At 41.8% G+C, this 19,028-nt stretch overlaps 1 protein-coding gene across 2 annotated transcripts in view; it reads right to left on the reverse strand.

The window, feature by feature from the left end:
• Window positions 1-19,028, reverse strand: part of LOC103475553 (short transient receptor potential channel 4) — a 33,543-nt gene that overhangs the window by 421 nt on the left and 14,094 nt on the right. For both annotated transcript variants that reach the window (XM_008427276.3, XM_081615604.1), the window contains 10 exons: window positions 18,295-18,495; window positions 8,889-9,234; window positions 4,964-5,103; window positions 4,670-4,870; window positions 4,466-4,587; window positions 3,882-4,077; window positions 3,588-3,782; window positions 3,032-3,073; window positions 2,618-2,707; window positions 1-1,600 (listed from right to left, as the gene is read on the reverse strand). The exon at window positions 1-1,600 is cut by the window's left edge and continues 421 nt beyond it. In XM_008427276.3, the coding sequence (XP_008425498.2) occupies window positions 959-1,600; window positions 2,618-2,707; window positions 3,032-3,073; window positions 3,588-3,782; window positions 3,882-4,077; window positions 4,466-4,587; window positions 4,670-4,870; window positions 4,964-5,103; window positions 8,889-9,234; window positions 18,295-18,495 (2,175 nt within the window). In that variant the 3' untranslated portion in view covers window positions 1-958. The remainder of the gene's footprint in view (window positions 1,601-2,617; window positions 2,708-3,031; window positions 3,074-3,587; window positions 3,783-3,881; window positions 4,078-4,465; window positions 4,588-4,669; window positions 4,871-4,963; window positions 5,104-8,888; window positions 9,235-18,294; window positions 18,496-19,028) is intronic.

Genomic DNA, 19,028 nt, shown 5'->3' on the forward strand with positions numbered 1-19,028 from the left:
GTGGTGTAGAGATAAAAGGAAAAGAGGTAGAGAGATTGTTTAAGGAGAAGGCTAACAGGATAGTTTGAACAAAATACACATTTCTGATAAGGATAAGGAAAATAAAGAAGGATTAAAAGGGAATAGTGTGTTTTGGGGGAATAATTATTTTTCGATCATCTTTGAGGAAGAGATAAGATGAAACGATCATATCGGCATGTTAATCCTCGGTCACCTTTGCTGCATTTCCTCTGCTGATCTAAATCACTTCATCTAAAAGCTGTTCCAAATCTCCAACAATCAAACTAATCATTAGTTTAACAACAGCTGGAGAACGTACTCTGTAAAAGTCAGGGCAAACATTGCTGTCCTGAAACCTGTCCTGATTGTCAGTCATTTTGTCTTCAGAACAATCTGGCCTGTAGTTCTGACAAGTGTCTTGCAAAAATATTCATACTCCCTGATATTTATTAACATTTTATGTTGCAACCACAAACATCTATTTCTGTTAGATGGTATACCACAACAATGATAAAAACCAGTGATGTATGTCCAGTTTTGATTTATTCTGGCCAAAGAAACTTTCACATGTTTACTGGGTCCCCTGCATGACTTGTTACAAAACCTTAAATACGTAGGAGTTTTTATTACTTTCTCTCAACAATGGTTTTATTCCTGTTGTTTTTTCTTAAAGGCCAGATTTGTAAAGTGCATGACAAATAGCTATCCTGCCAAATTATTCTCCCACCTGGTCTGTGGATCTTCTCATCTCATCTCAGCTAGTTCTCTAAATATCACCATGCTGATGTCTGAAGACAGCCATTTCCACTCAAATTTATTTAGGGGTATTAGAGAAAAAGGAACCTAAATACAAGTGCTCATCACTTCATGATTGGTGGGTGTTGGTTTGTGACTGCAACATGAAATAATTTTAAAGGACAGGAATGTTTTTGCAAGGCACTTCATGCATCTTCATATATCATGGTTCCTTTCTTGTGGAGCTAGATTTTTTTCTCTCTTCTTCAGGTTGTTTATCTTCACATTCAAGGCTTCTGTTAATGCTTAGCTCTTCTTTATTCTCTGGAAACTCTTTGTCCGATTTATTCACCAGCAGTTCTCCTTCAGCCTTGGCTGTAACCTCCTTACTCTCCTCTTCTGTGGCTGAACCCCCTGACTCTCCTGCCTCCTCTGACAGAGAGTACATCTCTCTCAGAACCTCGCCTGACCCTGATGGGACTTCTTTACCACTCCAGTGGCGTTTTTGAAACAAACTAAAGTCACTAATATCTTTGGAGCAGTTTCTCCACTGGCTCGACGGTTCACTGCAACCCTCATCTGACGCCAAGAGTCCATTAGGAAGACCGTTGGATGCTTCAGGAGGCCTGGGTGAAGCAAGGGAGCTGGCTTGTTTGAGGATGGATGCAGTGATCTTGAATCGGTTGAGCTTGCTCTTTGCCTGGCTGGCCGGAAGGCCAGGGGAAATTTTGAGTGAGGAATTTGGATAGGCAAGACTGGATTCCACTGAACTGGAACTGGCCATCGCGCCCTGTAGAGCAGGCTTTCCCGTCTTCATCATGCCCATCACCTCGTAACGGAAGCTGGAAATATCTTGTTTCAGCTCCTGAGAGAGCAAAGAAAAAGTCGCTCTGAAATAACTAATGCATGTCTTTAATTATTTGTTACAGTGGTTATAGAAAACTGTCTTGGGAAATATTATTTTAAAAAGAGTTTCAAAGAACCCCCTGACATCACCCTTAATACTAATGATCTAGATACCTAGATATCAATGATCTTTTTTTTTGTTTATAAAAATAAGCCAGATATTTAAACAAAAAACTAATCATAAGACACACAGATTGCCACATATAGAAGATATTTGTTTTAGTTAATCAAAATTCCTTTTTAAAAACAAACGTCCTCTTGCTCATACAATGCTGTCAGACAAACGTAAGTGGTGGTGTGACAGTATTGAAGATGGTATATCCCCCTGCTAACCAGGACCAGTGACTGTCTTTATGATTATCCTCCTTATATTACAATCGCTGATGAGGCAGATTGATACAGTGAATGTCTCATTAGCTTGTTAATTTCCTTTCCTCCAATGATTTATTTACTTCAACAATCTCACAGCAACATCTTTCCACAATAGGTAAGGCAACTATTGGCAATCATGACTTTACAAAAATTGTTTAAAAAAAATAAAAGATATATATTTCAGAGAAATCTGTCCGGCCTTCAAACAAATCGCTAATTTTGTTCTAATTCAGTCCAGTCTAAGCACTAAGTGCTTCCTGTAAATATTTGTGCATATATGTTAGCCACATATGTGGCTATCTCTTGCAGATAGATCAGGAGATTACGCAGTTGCTATGCCTTTATTGCTAATTAGGTCATAACAAAAACAAATGATGTGACGGAGCAACAGTAGATTTGTCAGAGAGAACCAAAATAGTACTGCTGTGTGTCAGGTAAACAATTGCCTGCAAAATATGCCATAAATTACCACTCTCAGTCTGACAAGCAATTTATCTAAGTAGATTTGACTCTACCAGGGATGGAAAACGTTTGATCTGCTATAGATAGAAATACTGAAAATAACTGCTTATGGTTATTTATAATCAGTGGGACCTGATCATACCTTGAAGTTGTCTTCAGTCAGGCCCTCCTCTGTCTTAGCATCTCTGATCATTGCAGCCACATAACGTTTTACCAGGTTCCTCAATACCTCCTAAAACAAGAGGAACATGCTTCATCAAAATGCGAGAGAGGAAAAGTTATACACAGAAAGTAAAATCTATCCATAGCAACATTTTCTATGCAGATGCTGTCACGACCCCCTGCGGATGTGGGCAAATAGGAGATCCTTGGCAGAGAATGATGATAAATAACCTGCTGGCTGTAATTGCCAGTCCTGCTGAATGTGACAGTGTGTGCTCAGATTGAAATCGGATGTGCAGAAAGGACGCTAAGGGGCAGAACAAGTTTCCTGAATGCACTCAAACAACCCTGCAAGTCACGATATTCAGCTTGACTTAAGAGATATTGTTTTTACCTGATATTGATGGTTTATCCTCACGTTTTCCGCAGCCCGTCTCTACATGGACATCAGAGACATTTATTTCATGTTCAATAAGAAAAAGTAAAGGAAAAGCAAATAAATCTAATCTGGATAGTCCTCATAACATTACAGTTTTAAATGAGTACTTCTTTAACTTTACAAGATGTCTCGGTGTGACTGCATTAAAATGGTGATGCAACAAAATATTATAACATTAAACCTAATTTTACCTGCAAAGGAGAAAAGGCAATGGAAGAAGTGAAAGGCATCTTACTAATTTTTCTTCAACATCTTGTTGTTTTTTTTCATTGTTAATTGTAAATGTTCTTTATTATTCACATTAATCTTCCAGAAGAAGTATGGGGCGGTGGGGTGTTGGGATTGGATATGTAGCAAAGGTGTGTAGAGACAAATCCTGGTTTCAAAGACCTAAACTGTGTTTTCTTCACAAAGAATTTTTAACAACAATCATCTTGACATAAACATGTATTGACAAGTGTAGGTTATTTGATGGTGAAAGGATGCCATCATGTCCGGCATACCAACTTACTCCAAGAGTTCCAAAGCTTTCGGTTCTCTTGGACCGAGTCCTCTTGCACACTTGTCTCTTGATCCAACACACGAGGTACCAGAATGTTTTGGGGCTCGGAATAATGTTGAAAGGGGTGGGAACCGTGGCGCCCTCCTCAAAGTAACTCATCCACAACTTTGTTCTTGCAAACTTCCACTCAATGTCTGCATGGTCCTACAATCAGATTTAAGTATATTTAAAAAAAACAAAAAACATATACTGGGGTGAGAATTGTGATATTTTTCTTTTACATGCATCATGTCATGTACTCACAGCAATGTGCTGGTAAGAGTTATTCATCATGGCTATCAGCATGTTGAGGAGAACCACCAGGGAAATGATGTTGTACGTCCCAAACATGGTAGCGCCAACAAATTCTGTAAACTGGTGGTCTGGATCCACGTTGGTTACGTAGAGGCTGATTAGTCCAAAGATAGACCAGAAAAGGGATTGTAGGGTCTCAAACAACCTGTAAGAGATTTGGAAATGCTCAATCAACAAAATAGCTTGTTGTTCAAGGAGAATAGATGGAAAGAATCTGTGATCATCAATTTTGAAGACCCATCACTGCTTTTCATATTGATTTAGGTCTGGACTTTGATCACTAACATGAACATGCTCAGTCAAATGACTTTTTGTTGGTATGTGTCCACTTTGAACTTTGGGGCCATAACATGCTGTAACAGGTAGTACATAGTGCAGTCATTTTTAAGAAATAATTTAATAACTTAAGCAGAAGTATTTTCTCTTAGCAACAGAAAGCCTTTCCCATATTTTCATCTCAGTAACAGTTTACACAAGAAAAAGGCATTTTCTATAACAGTTTTTTTCACAGCCTCACACATGCAGTAACTCACGTGGAGAAAGCATTGTTCTGCTCTACACAGCGGATCCCCTTGCATTTTCCTTTCTCTTCTGAAGCTTTTGTCTCATAGTAAAAGTACAGCTGGTTAAGCCCGTTAGCGAAGGCCAGAAGAACCTGAAGAGAGAGCACATGTCAAATGTTCTGTCCACATCTACTGCAGACCTCCTGTTTATCTGGAAGCATTTGTTGAGTTTACCAGACAGTAAATAAAAAGGAACTTCAGAATATCCAGCAGCATTCGGCCGAGTGAGATCTGCAGAGGCCCCAGATGGGAATTAGCGGTGAAGAGGGAGATGAGGCGCAGGGAACTGAATATGTTTGCAATGGCAAACACTGCCTCAGCTACTAAAGTGGGGTGCCACATTTCCCACTGGTTCCTGGGTTTAGTACCACTGTACTAAATAGGGAAGAAGAAAGAATGCAATATGAAGTGAAGCACAAAGATAACACACCCTCACCGTTCTACTGCCAGTCATAGACAAATCATTACCTTGGTGTAGGCTACAATCTTGAGGGATATAGTAGCCAGGTAAAGAGAGTTCATGACAAAGTCCATCAGGTTCCACCAGTCATGGACGTAGTCCTGGAAACCACCATCCCACATTTGCTTGATCTCTGCCCAAATAAATCCTAGGAAAAGACATAAAATTGACAAAATGTCTGATACGTTGCTTCACAAAAGTATTCATATCCCTTTAGTTTTTATCATCTTACCACATTACAACCTAAAACTTGAAGAAAATGTGTTGTAGTTTTATGTGTTGAATCAATTTGAATTTGGTTAAAGAGGAAGTTTTTTTTAAGAAAAGAACTTGCAAAGTATTATGTCAATTTGTATTCAACCCCACTCTGATTTCTTTAAATCATGGGTGTCCAGCTCCAGTCCTCCAAGGTCAGTTTCATGCCAGTTTTAGATGCATCTCTGCTCCAACACAGCCAATTCAAATGGGCCATCTATCTCCCTCAACATGTCAAAGTCCAAAGATTAAAATGTAACTTTATGGCCAATTCATAAAATGCTTTTTGTTGGGGATAACTGGCCCTCAGTAGTGTTTTCACCCTGAAAACAGCATTGGGAGTCTGTGGCCAGACCAGAAAATTGATGGTCAGAAATGGTCTCCATCCAATCTGTCAGTGGCTGAGCTATTTTGTGAGGAAGAATAGGCCAAAACAAAGACCCAGAAGACATGGAACCATAATTGGAGTGATAGCTGCTTCCACAATCAAAGTCACTGAAATTAGTTTTCGTAAAGTCCTAAAAATTAGTTCAAAGGGCACTAAGTTGTTTCAGTGTCACAGTGCTTATTCACAAGGTGATTATTCTATACCAGTGGTTCTTAATGTCATGATCCGTGTTTCTATGTGTTTATTTTCTAGTTTCTGTGTGATCCTGTTCCCTGTTAGTCCTGTCTCTGCGTCTTTCCCCGTTGATTGTCTCCCAGGTGTGTCTCGTTCCCGTGATTGCCCCGTGTGTATTTAGTCTCCCCTGTTGTCTGTGTTCTTCGTCGGGTCCTTGTCAATTGAATGTCGATTGATGTCACCTGTCTCCGTGCTGCCAGTTTTTCCTCGTGCTGTTTCCCTGTTGTTCCTTGTTCCCTGTTCTTTGTCATTAAATTCATCATTTTCCGTCACAACCTGGGCCTAAGCGTCATCTCCTCACCTACCACCACATCACATCCTGACAGAAGGACCCGACCAAACGAACGGTGAGGAAGCTATGGCATACTGCCCCCCAGGTGTGGGACCACGTCGCCACGAGCGCCCTAAACCGCTGGAGGTCCCGGCCCCTGGGCGCTGGAATCACCAGCGCTCTGAGCCGCCGGAGGTCCCGGTCCCAAGGCACCCAAGTCACCAACGCGACGACAAGCTGAGTCCCTGGTGGGGAGCACGTATGGCGTACTGCCCCCCAGGTGTGGGACCACGTCGCCACGAGCGCCCTAAACCGCTGGAGGTCCCGGCCCCTGGGCGCTGGAATCACCAGCGCTCTGAGCCGCCGGAGGTCCCGGCCACTGGGCGCTGGCGTCACCATCGCTCTGGGCCACCGGAGGTCCCGGTCCCGGAGCATCGACGTCGTCGCCGCCATCGGCCTCCGAGGTTTCCAGCGCCCGCTGCCGGCGTGCAGCCACCCGAGCTTCCTGCACCCGCTGCCGGCGTGCAGCTCCCCGAGCTTCCTGCGCCCGCTGCCGGCGTGCAGCTCCCCGAGCTTCCTGCGCCCGCTGCCGGCGTGCAGCTCCCCGAGCTTCCTGCGCCCGCTGCCGGCGTGCAGCTCCCCGAGCTTCCTGCGCCCGCTGCCGGCGTGCAGCTCCCCGAGCTTCCTGCACCCGCTGCCGGCGTGCAGCTCCCCGAGCTTCCTGCGGTCGCTGCTGATGAGCAGCTTCCTGCGGTAGCTGCTGACGAGCAGCCGCCCGTCCCTCCAGAGTCCCCTAGTGTCCCTCCAGAGTCCCCTAGTGTCCCTCCAGAGTCCCCTGGTGTCCCTCCAGAGTCCCCTGGTGTCCCTCCAGAGTCCCCTGGTGTCCCTCCAGAGTCCCCTAGTGTCCCTCCAGAGTCCCCTAGTGTCCCTCCGCCCGAGCTCCCAGCGCCCGCAGCAGCCGGCGCTCCGCCAGAGCTCCCAGCGCCCGCAGCAGCCGGCGCTCCGCCAGAGCTCTCCGAGTCCGCTGCCGGTGCGCAGCTCCCCGGTGCTCCCCCTGAGACTCCAGCCGGCCGTCCTGCCGGTTCCCCGGCCTCTGCTCCGCCCGAGCTCCCAGCGCCCGCAGCAGCCGGCGCTCCGCCTGAGCTCCCCGAGTCCGCTGCCGGTGCGCAGCTCCCCGGCGCTCCGCCGGAGACTCCGCCCGGCCGTCCTGCCGGCTCCCCGGCCTCTGCTCCGCCCGAGCCCACGGCCTCTGCTCCGCCCGAGCCCACGGCCTCTGCTCCGCCCGAGCCCACGGCCTATGCTCCGCCCGAGCCCACGGCCTATGCTCCGCCCGAGCCCACGGCCTATGCTCCGCCCGAGCCCACGGCCTCTGCTCCGCCCGAACCCCAGTCTCCAGCGCCTGCAGCAGCCGGCGCTCCGACCGGCCCACCGCGGCTCAAGCTCCGCCTCCTGCGTCGCCGCCCACCGCGGCTCAAGCTCCGCCTCCTGCGTCGCCGCCCACCGCGGCTCAAGCTCCGCCTCCTGCGTCGCCGCCCACCGCGGCTCAAGCTCCGCCTCCTGCGTCGCCGCCCACCGCGGCTCAAGCTCCGCCTCCTGCGTCGCCGCCCGCCGGACCTCCCACGAGAGGTCTACCTCCTGTGCCGTGGACGGCCCCCGGAAGGGTTTTTTGTGTTTGGATTCCTGTTTGGACCTGGGTTTTGTTTTCTGGACTCTGGCCCTCCTACCGTCGCCCCTCCGCCCACCCTGTTGGGATCTGGTTTTGTTTTCTGGACTCTGGCCCTCCTGCCGTCGCCCCTCCGCCCACCCTGTTGGGTTGTTTTTTGTTTTTTTCGTTGGACTTTTTCTGTTGGGCGCCTGGTAGTCGCCCCTTGAGGAGGGGGTACTGTCATGATCCGTGTTTCTATGTGTTTATTTTCTAGTTTCTGTGTGATCCTGTTCCCTGTTAGTCCTGTCTCTGCGTCTTTCCCCGTTGATTGTCTCCCAGGTGTGTCTCGTTCCCGTGATTGCCCCGTGTGTATTTAGTCTCCCCTGTTGTCTGTGTTCTTCGTCGGGTCCTTGTCAATTGAATGTCGATTGATGTCACCTGTCTCCGTGCTGCCAGTTTTTCCTCGTGCTGTTTCCCTGTTGTTCCTTGTTCCCTGTTCTTTGTCATTAAATTCATCATTTTCCGTCACAACCTGGGCCTAAGCGTCATCTCCTCACCTACCACCACATCACATCCTGACACTTAACCTTTTTTGAGGTACCGAACCCCCCAGTTTCATATGCGCATTCACTGAACCTTTCTCATTCCTCCTCCTCCACTCCCCCCCCCCCTTCCCCCCAACACAAAGAATACTTTGCGGTATTCTGATTTAGTAATGTAATTATATTAGTTGCGTTACCACCCCCACGCCACTAGAGGCAGTAGCAACCTCGAAAAGATGCAACTAAGGAGCAGATTTAGACTATAGAATTTGGTAAAAACTGAGTCTTGCTGACGTAATTAAAGACACAAGTTCAAATCCATGCTGAGAGGAGCTCCTTCAATCAGGGCTCCTCCGCAGCTCTGATTGGCTAAGCAATGTAACGTGATCCTCTGCAGCAAGTGATGGCAAAGTGGGGCGCGTCATCACGACTTTACACAAGAGTGTCTTTACTTCCGCGACAGAAGCCCAAATAAATCCTAGGAAAAGACATAAAATTGACAAAATAGGGGTTCCGCCGAACCCCTGAGACCAACTCACCGAAGCCCTGGGGTTCGATCGAACCCAGGTTAAGAACCACTGGTCTATACAATACTCACCCAGCACCCAGGGTAGTATCATCCACTCTACAGTGGTTGGCGGAGGGCCCTGTCGGTCCTGCCTGTCTTGTTCTGTAGTGACAATATGCTGGGAGGCAAGCAGCAGCAGGAACAGAAAGGTCAGGTACGATGCAGTGTGGCAGATAAACTTGATGAAGGGCTTGCGGATGAAGAGGCCATAGCGACTCTTGGGTGCGATGAGGTAACAAAGGGCAAAAACAGGATAGAGGAGGCCAATAAAGACACAGGTGATGAATTTTCCTGCCCAGTGGCGCCGCCTCCACCCGGGAAACTCATCATACCACCTCGAGGCCAGGAGCTGCTGACAGTTTGGCTGAGCCACGAACTAACACAAATGAGAAAAGACGGGAGGGTTATAAGAATTAAATTAAAAATTTTTTGGTTCTCATTTACAGACATGAAAAATTGTCTCAGGATTTTTTTTTTTATACATTATGCCAAACGTAAGACTGCAGGATGTAAGCCTGTAATGAGAGCGCTTTCTCTCCTAGGTTGTTTTTCCTGATTTCCCATAATATAATGAACTAGTATTTGTGTGCCAAAATTAGCAACTGTAGCAAACTTGAGCAACAAATGACGGAGTGGGAAGTGTGAGTGAAGTGAAAACAGTGAAGTGCTGGTCATCCACATTCAAATTTAAAAATGTTGCACTATTCAGATAAATGAAGCTGGAATCTCCACTTTCTGTAAATGTAATCTCTGCTCACAGAAGTGTATGTACTCATCCACAGGAACATACAATTTTTTTTTTTCAAAGGCTAAAGATATGTCAGTTTCTTTTGTTTACTTGCTTGTTGTGTAGCAATGCCTTAAATGCATGACTACAAAGTAAAAGATTTGAAATTAAATGTCTTCTTGATATGGGTTTAAATCTTATTATGAATCAGAAACAAAAGGTAGACAGTCATTTCTAAAGGTACTGCATGTGTCCTACATGGGCTAAAATACATATATGCAAGCATTTATATAGATGCATACAATATTATAAAATAGTATGCTGGGTATTTATATCAAAGGGTTGACGAACCCTGGTGGTTTCCAATTCATTAATTCTGCAGCTTTGTTTCCATGGGAACCACAGACCCCCTTATCTAGTTGGGGCATGAGGCTTATGTTCCTCTGCTTCAGCAACAATACTGGTGCAAACCATGACACGGAAAGGGAGAAATGGTCTTTGAGAGCACACACATTTTATGAACAAATGAGACTATATGCAGTCTACAGGAAGACAAATTTTAAGATGAAAAGAAATAAAAAACAAGGAAAGACCAGCTGGTTTCTTTTAATCACACATCTCCTTTTACATAAGTCACATAAAAAGCTCATTAACGTGCACCACAAGAGGCAGCCGACTCTTGTAATGAAGACCTTTAGGTCAGAAAGTTATTAAATAAAATTGTGTACTGCATCTTTAAAAAACAGCTGTATTTCTTCTGATTTAAACACTATGGTAAGTGTCGGTGGCAAAAGTGAATCTGAGTTTATAATGATATGGTTGATTTTCAGATGCTTAGACATTTTCATAAGTCACTTTTTCACATCAAGTCTCAAGTCTATAATCACCAGAATATTCCCACACTCAATGCAAATCATGTAGTCTGCCTACAGCACTGCACAGCTGTACTTTGTATATAAAAATAATCTACCATTAACCTTTAACTGCTATGAATTATTTTAAAAATAAATGATCAGTGATTTTTTTAACTAAAAATGTAATATGAAAACTATGTTTAAGGGAAAAATAGAAGGTATACATGAATACTTGTTTTAAGTGATTTGTTGCTAAATTTCTTGCAAAAGGTAAAATATGTTTTCCACAAGATATTTTGTTTTTAAACCAAATGAAGTAATTTAATACAGAACTCAGCTTGACAGTTGATGTGTGGCCATCAAGAACATGCTTTTTTTTAATGAATCATTAACACCCCTGATTGGCTAATAAATGTAACACAACCCTAAACAGAAAAAAATATCTGCAATTCTGTTTAAGTTTGACTGCAAATGCTTGTTCAGTAAAAATAAAAAAGGTATAAATCAGCTATCAACTCCTTCAATGTTTCTGCCATGAAACATTAAGCAGCAGCCATAAATGCCCCACATAACATTACCATAGTAATCAGTTATCTGCATACACTTCAACAATTTAGAGAGAACAACAACCATTTAGTGAAGCTAAAAGTACACTTGCACTTTTAGCTCCATACATAAGACAGATTGTTTATGAGAGCTCAAGTCTGAATAGTCTTCAGAGACCAAGTTCTAGTCAGGAAAACCTAGACGTCAGAATTGACTTGGACTTAAATGCAATTCCAGTGTAAGTTACAGGCTACAGTTAGCATTTCGGACTTAGGTGTATCAATTCTTGCCAATTTCTGACAAATGTGGACAAGTGTGTTTCAGATTCTAGATAGACAGGGAAATTGTCCAAGGTAGATTTTATGTAGACTGATATAATTAATGATTTGATCCAACTATATCAACCTGAAATGACTCAGTAAACAGTAATCATACCATGAAGGGAGGAGGTTTTGAATAGAGAGAGAACTACTTTTCCATTTCAGCTCTAAAAATCTTCTGTTCCCAGAAAGTCTAAACAAGGCAGACATCAATGTGATAGCAACCTTTCTTTTGCCTGTCACAGTCACTTAGAAAGGCTTGCTGCAGTAAAGTGTAATATTTGCCTGAGGTGGCTGTTTCACACAACTCAAGTCCAGTTGAAAAACCGCCTCTTCGCAAAGCACCTCTCGACTGTCGCCTGTCTGTAAGTGCTCACAAAAAAAGTGCTTTTGCTGTGTAAGTGCAGATGCTTTCAACTTAGTGAGGACAGGTTTACCTGCAGCTCTCCAGACATAGTCTGTCTAAACCTTCTTACTTCACTTTTAAAGACAAACAGTGAAAATAACTTCTTTTTTTTTATTTCCAAAGATCTACCATAGAGATATAGATGAAAGCCAGGTGTATTCATTTTGAAAATGAACATGCATAAGTTAGTATAAATAAGTTATTATGAAATACATTTTTGTTAAAATTATAATGTACATGCTTCAGTTTCTTCATGCTTTTTGGAGTTGCATATTACCTCTTAAAGGGGGAGTATTAGGTAAATTCAACTATTCTGAGTATGAAATGGCTCTATGTGCATGGAAAATGCATAATAATGCTACTTTATTAGATGAAGGATTTTGGTCACTGTGAAAATGAGTAAAAAATGTCCTTGAAATGCATGCATCTGGAAACTTTTTAGTATTTAACTTTTTAGGAACATTTTCTAGTTTGAACACAAAAAGACACTTCAGCATGAATTCATTGCTGGGGACTCACAGAGTCCACACTCTTTAAAGCTGAAATTAGTGGGAATCTTCACATTTCTTTCTCCTTTTCTCTCCATCAAGACTTTTGTTCACTGCGACTCAACAAGATTTGTTTTGTAAAACTCTTCAGGCTAAATTACTTATACATTTCTAAGATTAAATTTTATAATTACTAAACCCGCATTCTGTGGCATGAAGGACTACTAGTTCAGTATAACTTCACAATAAGGACTTTTCAACACTCAGTGAAAATTGAGATGTGTGTGCATCTGTGTTTTCATAAGTAAATTATGTGAGTTTCTTCACACTGCATGAACATTTCTCAGTAGCCCCAACTTTTGGACACTGCTCGTCTTGACTGCACAGTCTTACAAGGTAAACAGTATGACCTTAAAAATGTAGATTGAAATGTTTTCAAGGACAATCACAAATAGGTATACCGTATATTCGTTTATAATGTAATAGAAGGTTTTAGATTTGTAGAATCTAAAACCTTCCATTTTAGATTTTACTGTAATGAACGTACAATAAAAATGTACATTCAGTGTACATTTTTACTGAATGTACACTATATGTACACTGAGCATTCAGTAAAAATGGTCAGTGTACATATCTTTATATACATATTGTTCATTTATCCTCATTTTATTTCCACGTAAAGTTTAATGTTTATAGTTTACGTCCATACACTGTAAATGCACTTTTGAATTTAAAATGCAAATCCCTTTGTGAACACAATCTTGGTCAAAAAAGGATTCTGATGCTGAAAAAATCCAATTCATTTATCAGAACTGATGAGGTTAATATTAATCACCGAATAATGGAAATTTAAAAATATGTTCTGAACTTCATTTCACTTGTATTTTAGATCTTTACTGGGATCACTGATTTGTTATCAGGAAATGCTCTGCAACAAAACCCTAACACTAACCTAGCTTTAATGGTTCCATAATTCTTGTCTAAAGGAGCTTTTAAAATGCTGAAACACTTAATTGCAGTTTTTATAAAAAATCACAAGAGGGCAACATTAAACTACAGCATACAATACTGATAGCATTCTTCTCAGTGCCTCTGGTTATTTTAGGCATTAAATAGAAAACTAATTTTATTCCTACTTGGATTTTTGAATGCTCACCAGCCACCTTTGCTTGTGTAACAATAACCAATCCACGGAAAAACCCTTAAGCATGTTGGGGAATGGATGCAATAATATTTATGTGATTTGACCTCCTGTTGAAAGAAAGCACAGAGTGTTGTGTGAGCTTAGTTACTCATGTGGAGATTTGTCTTCACATAATTATGAAATGCCTTTCTAAACCCCAGGATCAAACCAGCAGTAAAATTAACAAAAAAGTAAACATAAATGTGATCACAAATACAAAATAACTCCATTCTGTGTCCTCAGTGCACACAGAGCAAGGCACCAATGTCCATTTTGAGGAGGGTCAGTCATGATCACTGCCACACTTATAAAGCAGCTGCAATATAAAATAAATATCCCACATTCAGGCTGAGTCATGCCAATTATAAGTGTTTCTATATTTGCCTGGGAAATTGGTGAAAGACAAGACAAAAGATCAAAAAGGGAGGGGAAATGCTCTTTGCAAGAATAAATGAGCCTATTTAAGCCCGACTAAGTGTCCGCCCTTGATGTGTCAGAGGGCCAAACCCCCTATTTGCTGGGTATATGAGGTGTTGAACAAAAAAATCTGTAGGAGGACTTTTCTTCAGTGTGTGTCAAAGAGTGTTGGGGGTTAAAGGAGGTTATGCACACAGATGATATTGTTGTCAGGAAACAGCTGCACAAAATGTTGCCTTTAGGCCATTTTTTAGTTCATTCAGTATTTCTGAGATCAAAGCCGATCATGCTCCACAAACTGCCTTCTTCAGCAGGAGAATACAAAGGAAATATGCATTTTTCATGGGAAACAGAAGAAAATCTTTTTGTTTTTTGCACACAAAACTGGAACTGTACTGAAATATGCGGTAAGCTCAACTAAAAGTAAGTTGCATCAACACAGACAGCAAAAAAAATCCTGGTGCAAAATTAGTAATTCCACAACATGGTCCAAGTGTACATATACTTGCACATATTTAATGTCATTAATCAGTGTTGTAGTGCTCGAGATCGGTCTTGGTCTCGAGACCATTTTTTGATGGTCTCGGTCTTGTCTCGGTCTCGGGCGCTGAGGACTCAGCATTTTATTTCAAGACCAGTCAAGACCGCAACTGTGAAAATATCACTAAACATGCAGCATACTATCCAGTTTATTTGTTAACATCTTTGTTTTTAGTGGATGCAAAACACACCGATAAAAATCCAACAAATAAAGTGACTTCCCAATTACGTGTTTATGTTACTCCCCCCCTCACCTTTCACTCGCACGTGCTCCAAGACATGCACAGTGTTTTTCTCTCAGCGGCAGAAGATCTGTCTAATCGTCAGTAATAGAATAAAGCTGCATAAATCAGAAGAAATCCGATGGACTACGTCTAACTTTTTTCGTCACTTAGAAAAGTAGCTCAAAGAAGGTAAGCTCCGTTGACGTGATGTTAGCAAAGCTAGCTGTATAGAGATACATAAGCATTGTGATGAAAAAAAGTTGTCACTCACTGCTCTGAATTATTGTGCGGAGGAACACCTCCGCACAATAATATGTGACTGACTTGTTACATATGCGACAAGTCAGTCGCATATGTGCGACTGACTTGTCGCACATATGAGGCAAAGCTGTGTCCAAAAGGCTGAAATGTAGTGATGCAACATTCAGTAGCAGTACGATTCTTCTGCACAGGTCTTTACTTATTAGATAGGACTGGAGTGTCACTGAGAGCCTGTCAGATTACCATACGCTGTCAGAATAGCATACATCAGAGGTTCCCAAACTGTGGGGCGCACCCCCTGGAGGGGGCGCCATGCCATTGCAGGGGGGGCGCTGGAAGCCGTCTGGATGAAAAAGAAAAACAAAAAAACATGAACGCTGTATGCGCTGGGTTTTTACCTTAGAACGGCCAAGTCTCTGTTATTCCTCTGAAATAGTTTGGAAACCATGGGGGGGCCCAGGAGAAAAAGTTTGGGAACCACTGATGTAAGGGAAATGACATGAAAGAAGCACAAAGTTTCCAACCTAATAATAAAGAAACATTGATCTAAAAACAGTTGTACTTTCAGTTCTACTCTGTTGTGGAAATTAACGCAAATATTCTATGAAAACATAAAAAACTGCAAAAACCTGCATTTTTATTGTATCTTTGTTTTTAAAACATTAATAGGTTCTTGATCAATTTAGCCAGCCTTATTAAGGAGTAAGGAGATCAAGGTTTCAAGTGAGATGGAAAAAAAGAAAAAAGAATCCCAAAGCCCTGCGGGAGAAACTGTTTAGTTTGATGAAACCAAATATGACGATCCACCCCCCCTCAAAAACACATCGTTCAACCACACAGCTATTTGTAGGGGGGGTGGCAGAAAATGTTTGGGAACCACTGGCATACATGTATCTACTTCTTGCTTGTTGTTCCTTGGTCAGTGTTCATAGTTGAGCGTCAGGGCATTGTCTCAATTGCTATGTTTAATGGTGCAGACAGTGGTGGTTTCTGACATGAGCAACATGGGTAAACACCCAAGGCGTTATTTTTTAGGGATGGCACAAGACCACCGCAGACAAAACTCTTTGTTCTGCTTTGCACAGAGATGGAAGCAAAGCAAAACAAAGAGTTTGTTAAATTTGATATTAGTTAAATTTATTAAGTATTTAATATCTATGTGTTTTAATGGGAATATGGATCTTTCAGATCAATTTGAGAAGTAATTTTGATCATATTTCACATTTTATATCGTGTAGAGCGCGGCGCTGGTCTTGACTCGGTCTCGACTCGGTCTCGACTTCCCTCGGTCTTGGTCTTGACTTGGTCTCGGACCCTAAAAGTCTTGGTCTTGTCTCGGTCTCGATACTATCTGGTCTTGGTCTCGACTCGGTCTCGACTTCCCTCGGTCTTGGTCTTGACTTGGTCTCGGACCCTAAAAGTCTTGGTCTTGTCTCGGTCTCGATACTCTCTGGTCTTGGTCTTGTCTTGGTCTCGGGTTAGGTGGTCTTGAACACAACACTGTCATTAATACTCACCCGACACATTTGTGCCAGGTACCAGGGAAAAAGTCTCCTAGCAATTTGCAGAAGAGCTTTATTGCCTTAAACAGAGATATTTGTCAAGAGATCCATTAGGATGACAGGGCATTGTCTTCCATCACGACCACCTGCACATGTGCCAATTAATTTCTTTTTGTCAGTAACTGCACTCATCTTCAAGTGTGTGTGTGCTTCTGTGAATGTGTGCGGCACATGTTAATTATGCAAAATAATGTGGAAGAAACAGTCGTAAATTAAGACTCCTCCAAAAAGTGCATCTGGTCTGTCAGCCAGACAGAGCTCCCAGGAAAGCAAAGCAAAGTGAAGTTCAAATTGCCCCTGGGAGTAATGTTCTTGCTTCTTCATCATTTTTGCTTCACCTTTATATTCAGCTGAACTTTTCTGCACAAGAATATCCATTTAGCACATTTTATTGCCTTCAGCCGTCCCCTAACTTTGTAAGTGCATCAAGAATTCTGCTTTCCACATCCATCCTCCTTTATACTGTGGACAATCAGAACCCGTGCATTAATAGCAAGGTACCATGCAAAAGATCTTTCACTTTCAATGTAATTAACATGTAAAGTACAAATTTAGAGAATAAACTTTATCCTCCACTTGATTGTTAAGCACAGTTTTTTAAGGCACCACTCTATCACTTACTGTGCAATAAGTTTTAATGTTTTTCCACTTTCAGAATTTATTTTGTTTTAGCCTTTTCTCATTGTTAAATTGAACATGAAAGACAGTTGTGGTTTGACATACAGTCCGGTAAAAAAAAAGTATGTCAACTCTTCAGCTCTTTAAATAATCATGTTCTTAAAACATTGTATTTCAATGTTTGGTCAACGTTATATCCATGGAAAAGATAGTGATTTAATTGGATTTTTACAAAGTAAAACTTAAAAACAATAAAAAACATTATGTAGACAAAGAAAAGGTTGGGGAACTACACACCTTAATTACTAGTCTGACCTCTTTAGCTGAAATGAGACACTTCTTGTAGTGATCAACCAGACTCTGACATCAGTCTGAGGACACTTTGAACTTCTATTTTAAATGGGAGATGTTTGAGGCATTTCTTTTATCCACACCTTAGCCATCCCACAGTGCAATGAGATCAACACCTGGTTTTTAAATTGACCCAGAAGTTCCCATTTCTTAATTCTCACACTGGATGTAGGATATACTTTGGAACATTGTCATGCTGCAGAGGTCAGTTCAGCATCGGCTTTAATGTTTTACAGAAGGTCCAAGCGCCGCAAGTGCCTTCTGTTGCTTAGCAGAATCTATGATTGAGTCTATGATGATGAACTGGTGAGGCCCACCAAATGAGATACTTTTCCTATAATGCTGTTTGTTTTTGTTGTTTGCCAAAGATGGCTTCTACCCTACTGTCCAAACAATCTTGCAGTCTGCTCATTGGCTCAACTTGCTTGGCAGCTGTTTTTAGATGTGTTGAATGCTCTCCACTTTATGGGGTGTCTGATTTGAAATTGATTTTGGACCTCTGTAAACTAAGATTTTCAACTAGACTCATAAGCTGCAACAATTATTTTACTGAAGGTCCCAGAAAGCTCTTTGATCTTATCAAGGTGTGCACCTCAGGTCAACTGTCAGGAGAACACTAAGCTAAATCTGTGAGATTTAAAAAGAGGAAACAAACTCCAAAATGATGATTAAAGATGTTCCACCTGATCTTTTATGACCATGTGCAATTTTAGCCATTTCAAGTGCAACTAAATGTGTGGATGTCCTAATTTATTCCTATAAATTGTTCTAAAATTGATGCTAAAATCAGCATCTGTCCTAAACAAGCTATCACTTCTGTTGTCACTTTGTTCCGTTCCCTGAAGCTTGTTTTGATCCGTACTATAAAATAAATCACCCAGGTCAACCAAAAAGAAAAGTCTCCATTCTTACCATTAACAGTTTTATGTTTCAGCATACCTCTTTTTGATGGTACTTGATTGCTAGTCTGAGTCTTGCAAGGTCGTTGTTGCCCTCCTCTTCCAGTAAGTTGGCATCGTCTCTGTAGTTCAGGATCATTTCCAGCTCTCTGGAGCTCCTTGTTTGGTCCAGCAAGTCTTTAGCAAACTGTTTACACTGCTGAGACAGCTCCTCATACTCAGATTTGAACTCATTCTCCACCTGAAAAAGCCAGATGCGCAATAAATGCAAAATACCAATATGATCCAAAATAAAAACTAATATAGGTTAACATAAAACAAATTAAAAAGGAACTTGAAGGATTGATTGCAACTTAAACTTTAATTCTGTGTTCTTTGGAATGGAAAATTGATTTCCTCCAACCACATTAATTAAAATCAGTTATATTTTAGATGTAAATTTCCTCTTCAAGCACTGGTAAGTCTTGTAAAAAAAAATCAGTTCTTTAAAATTACAAATGAGCTTTTGTTCCAGAAAATTATCTATTCATAGTCTTTGTTAATAAATGCACATTTTTAAATGCATTAATTAACCCTGCTTCTGTCACTGCAATGTTTCTAATCCACCTGCTTATCCTCACCACTTTAAAACATTTGACTTGTTCTTATTAAATCCGTCAGCTCTAACATGATTTTGAACCCTTTTTTCACATTTTCACAAGTCCCAATATAAAGCACCACAGCATTATTTTGGGACTTCATGTGATAAACCAACACAGCATGGCTCTTAAACAT

This window comes from Poecilia reticulata, chromosome 14 (genome assembly GCF_904066995.2).
Source record: "Poecilia reticulata chromosome 14, P_reticulata-male-v2, whole genome shotgun sequence".
Classification (NCBI taxonomy): domain Eukaryota; kingdom Metazoa; phylum Chordata; class Actinopteri; order Cyprinodontiformes; family Poeciliidae; genus Poecilia; species Poecilia reticulata.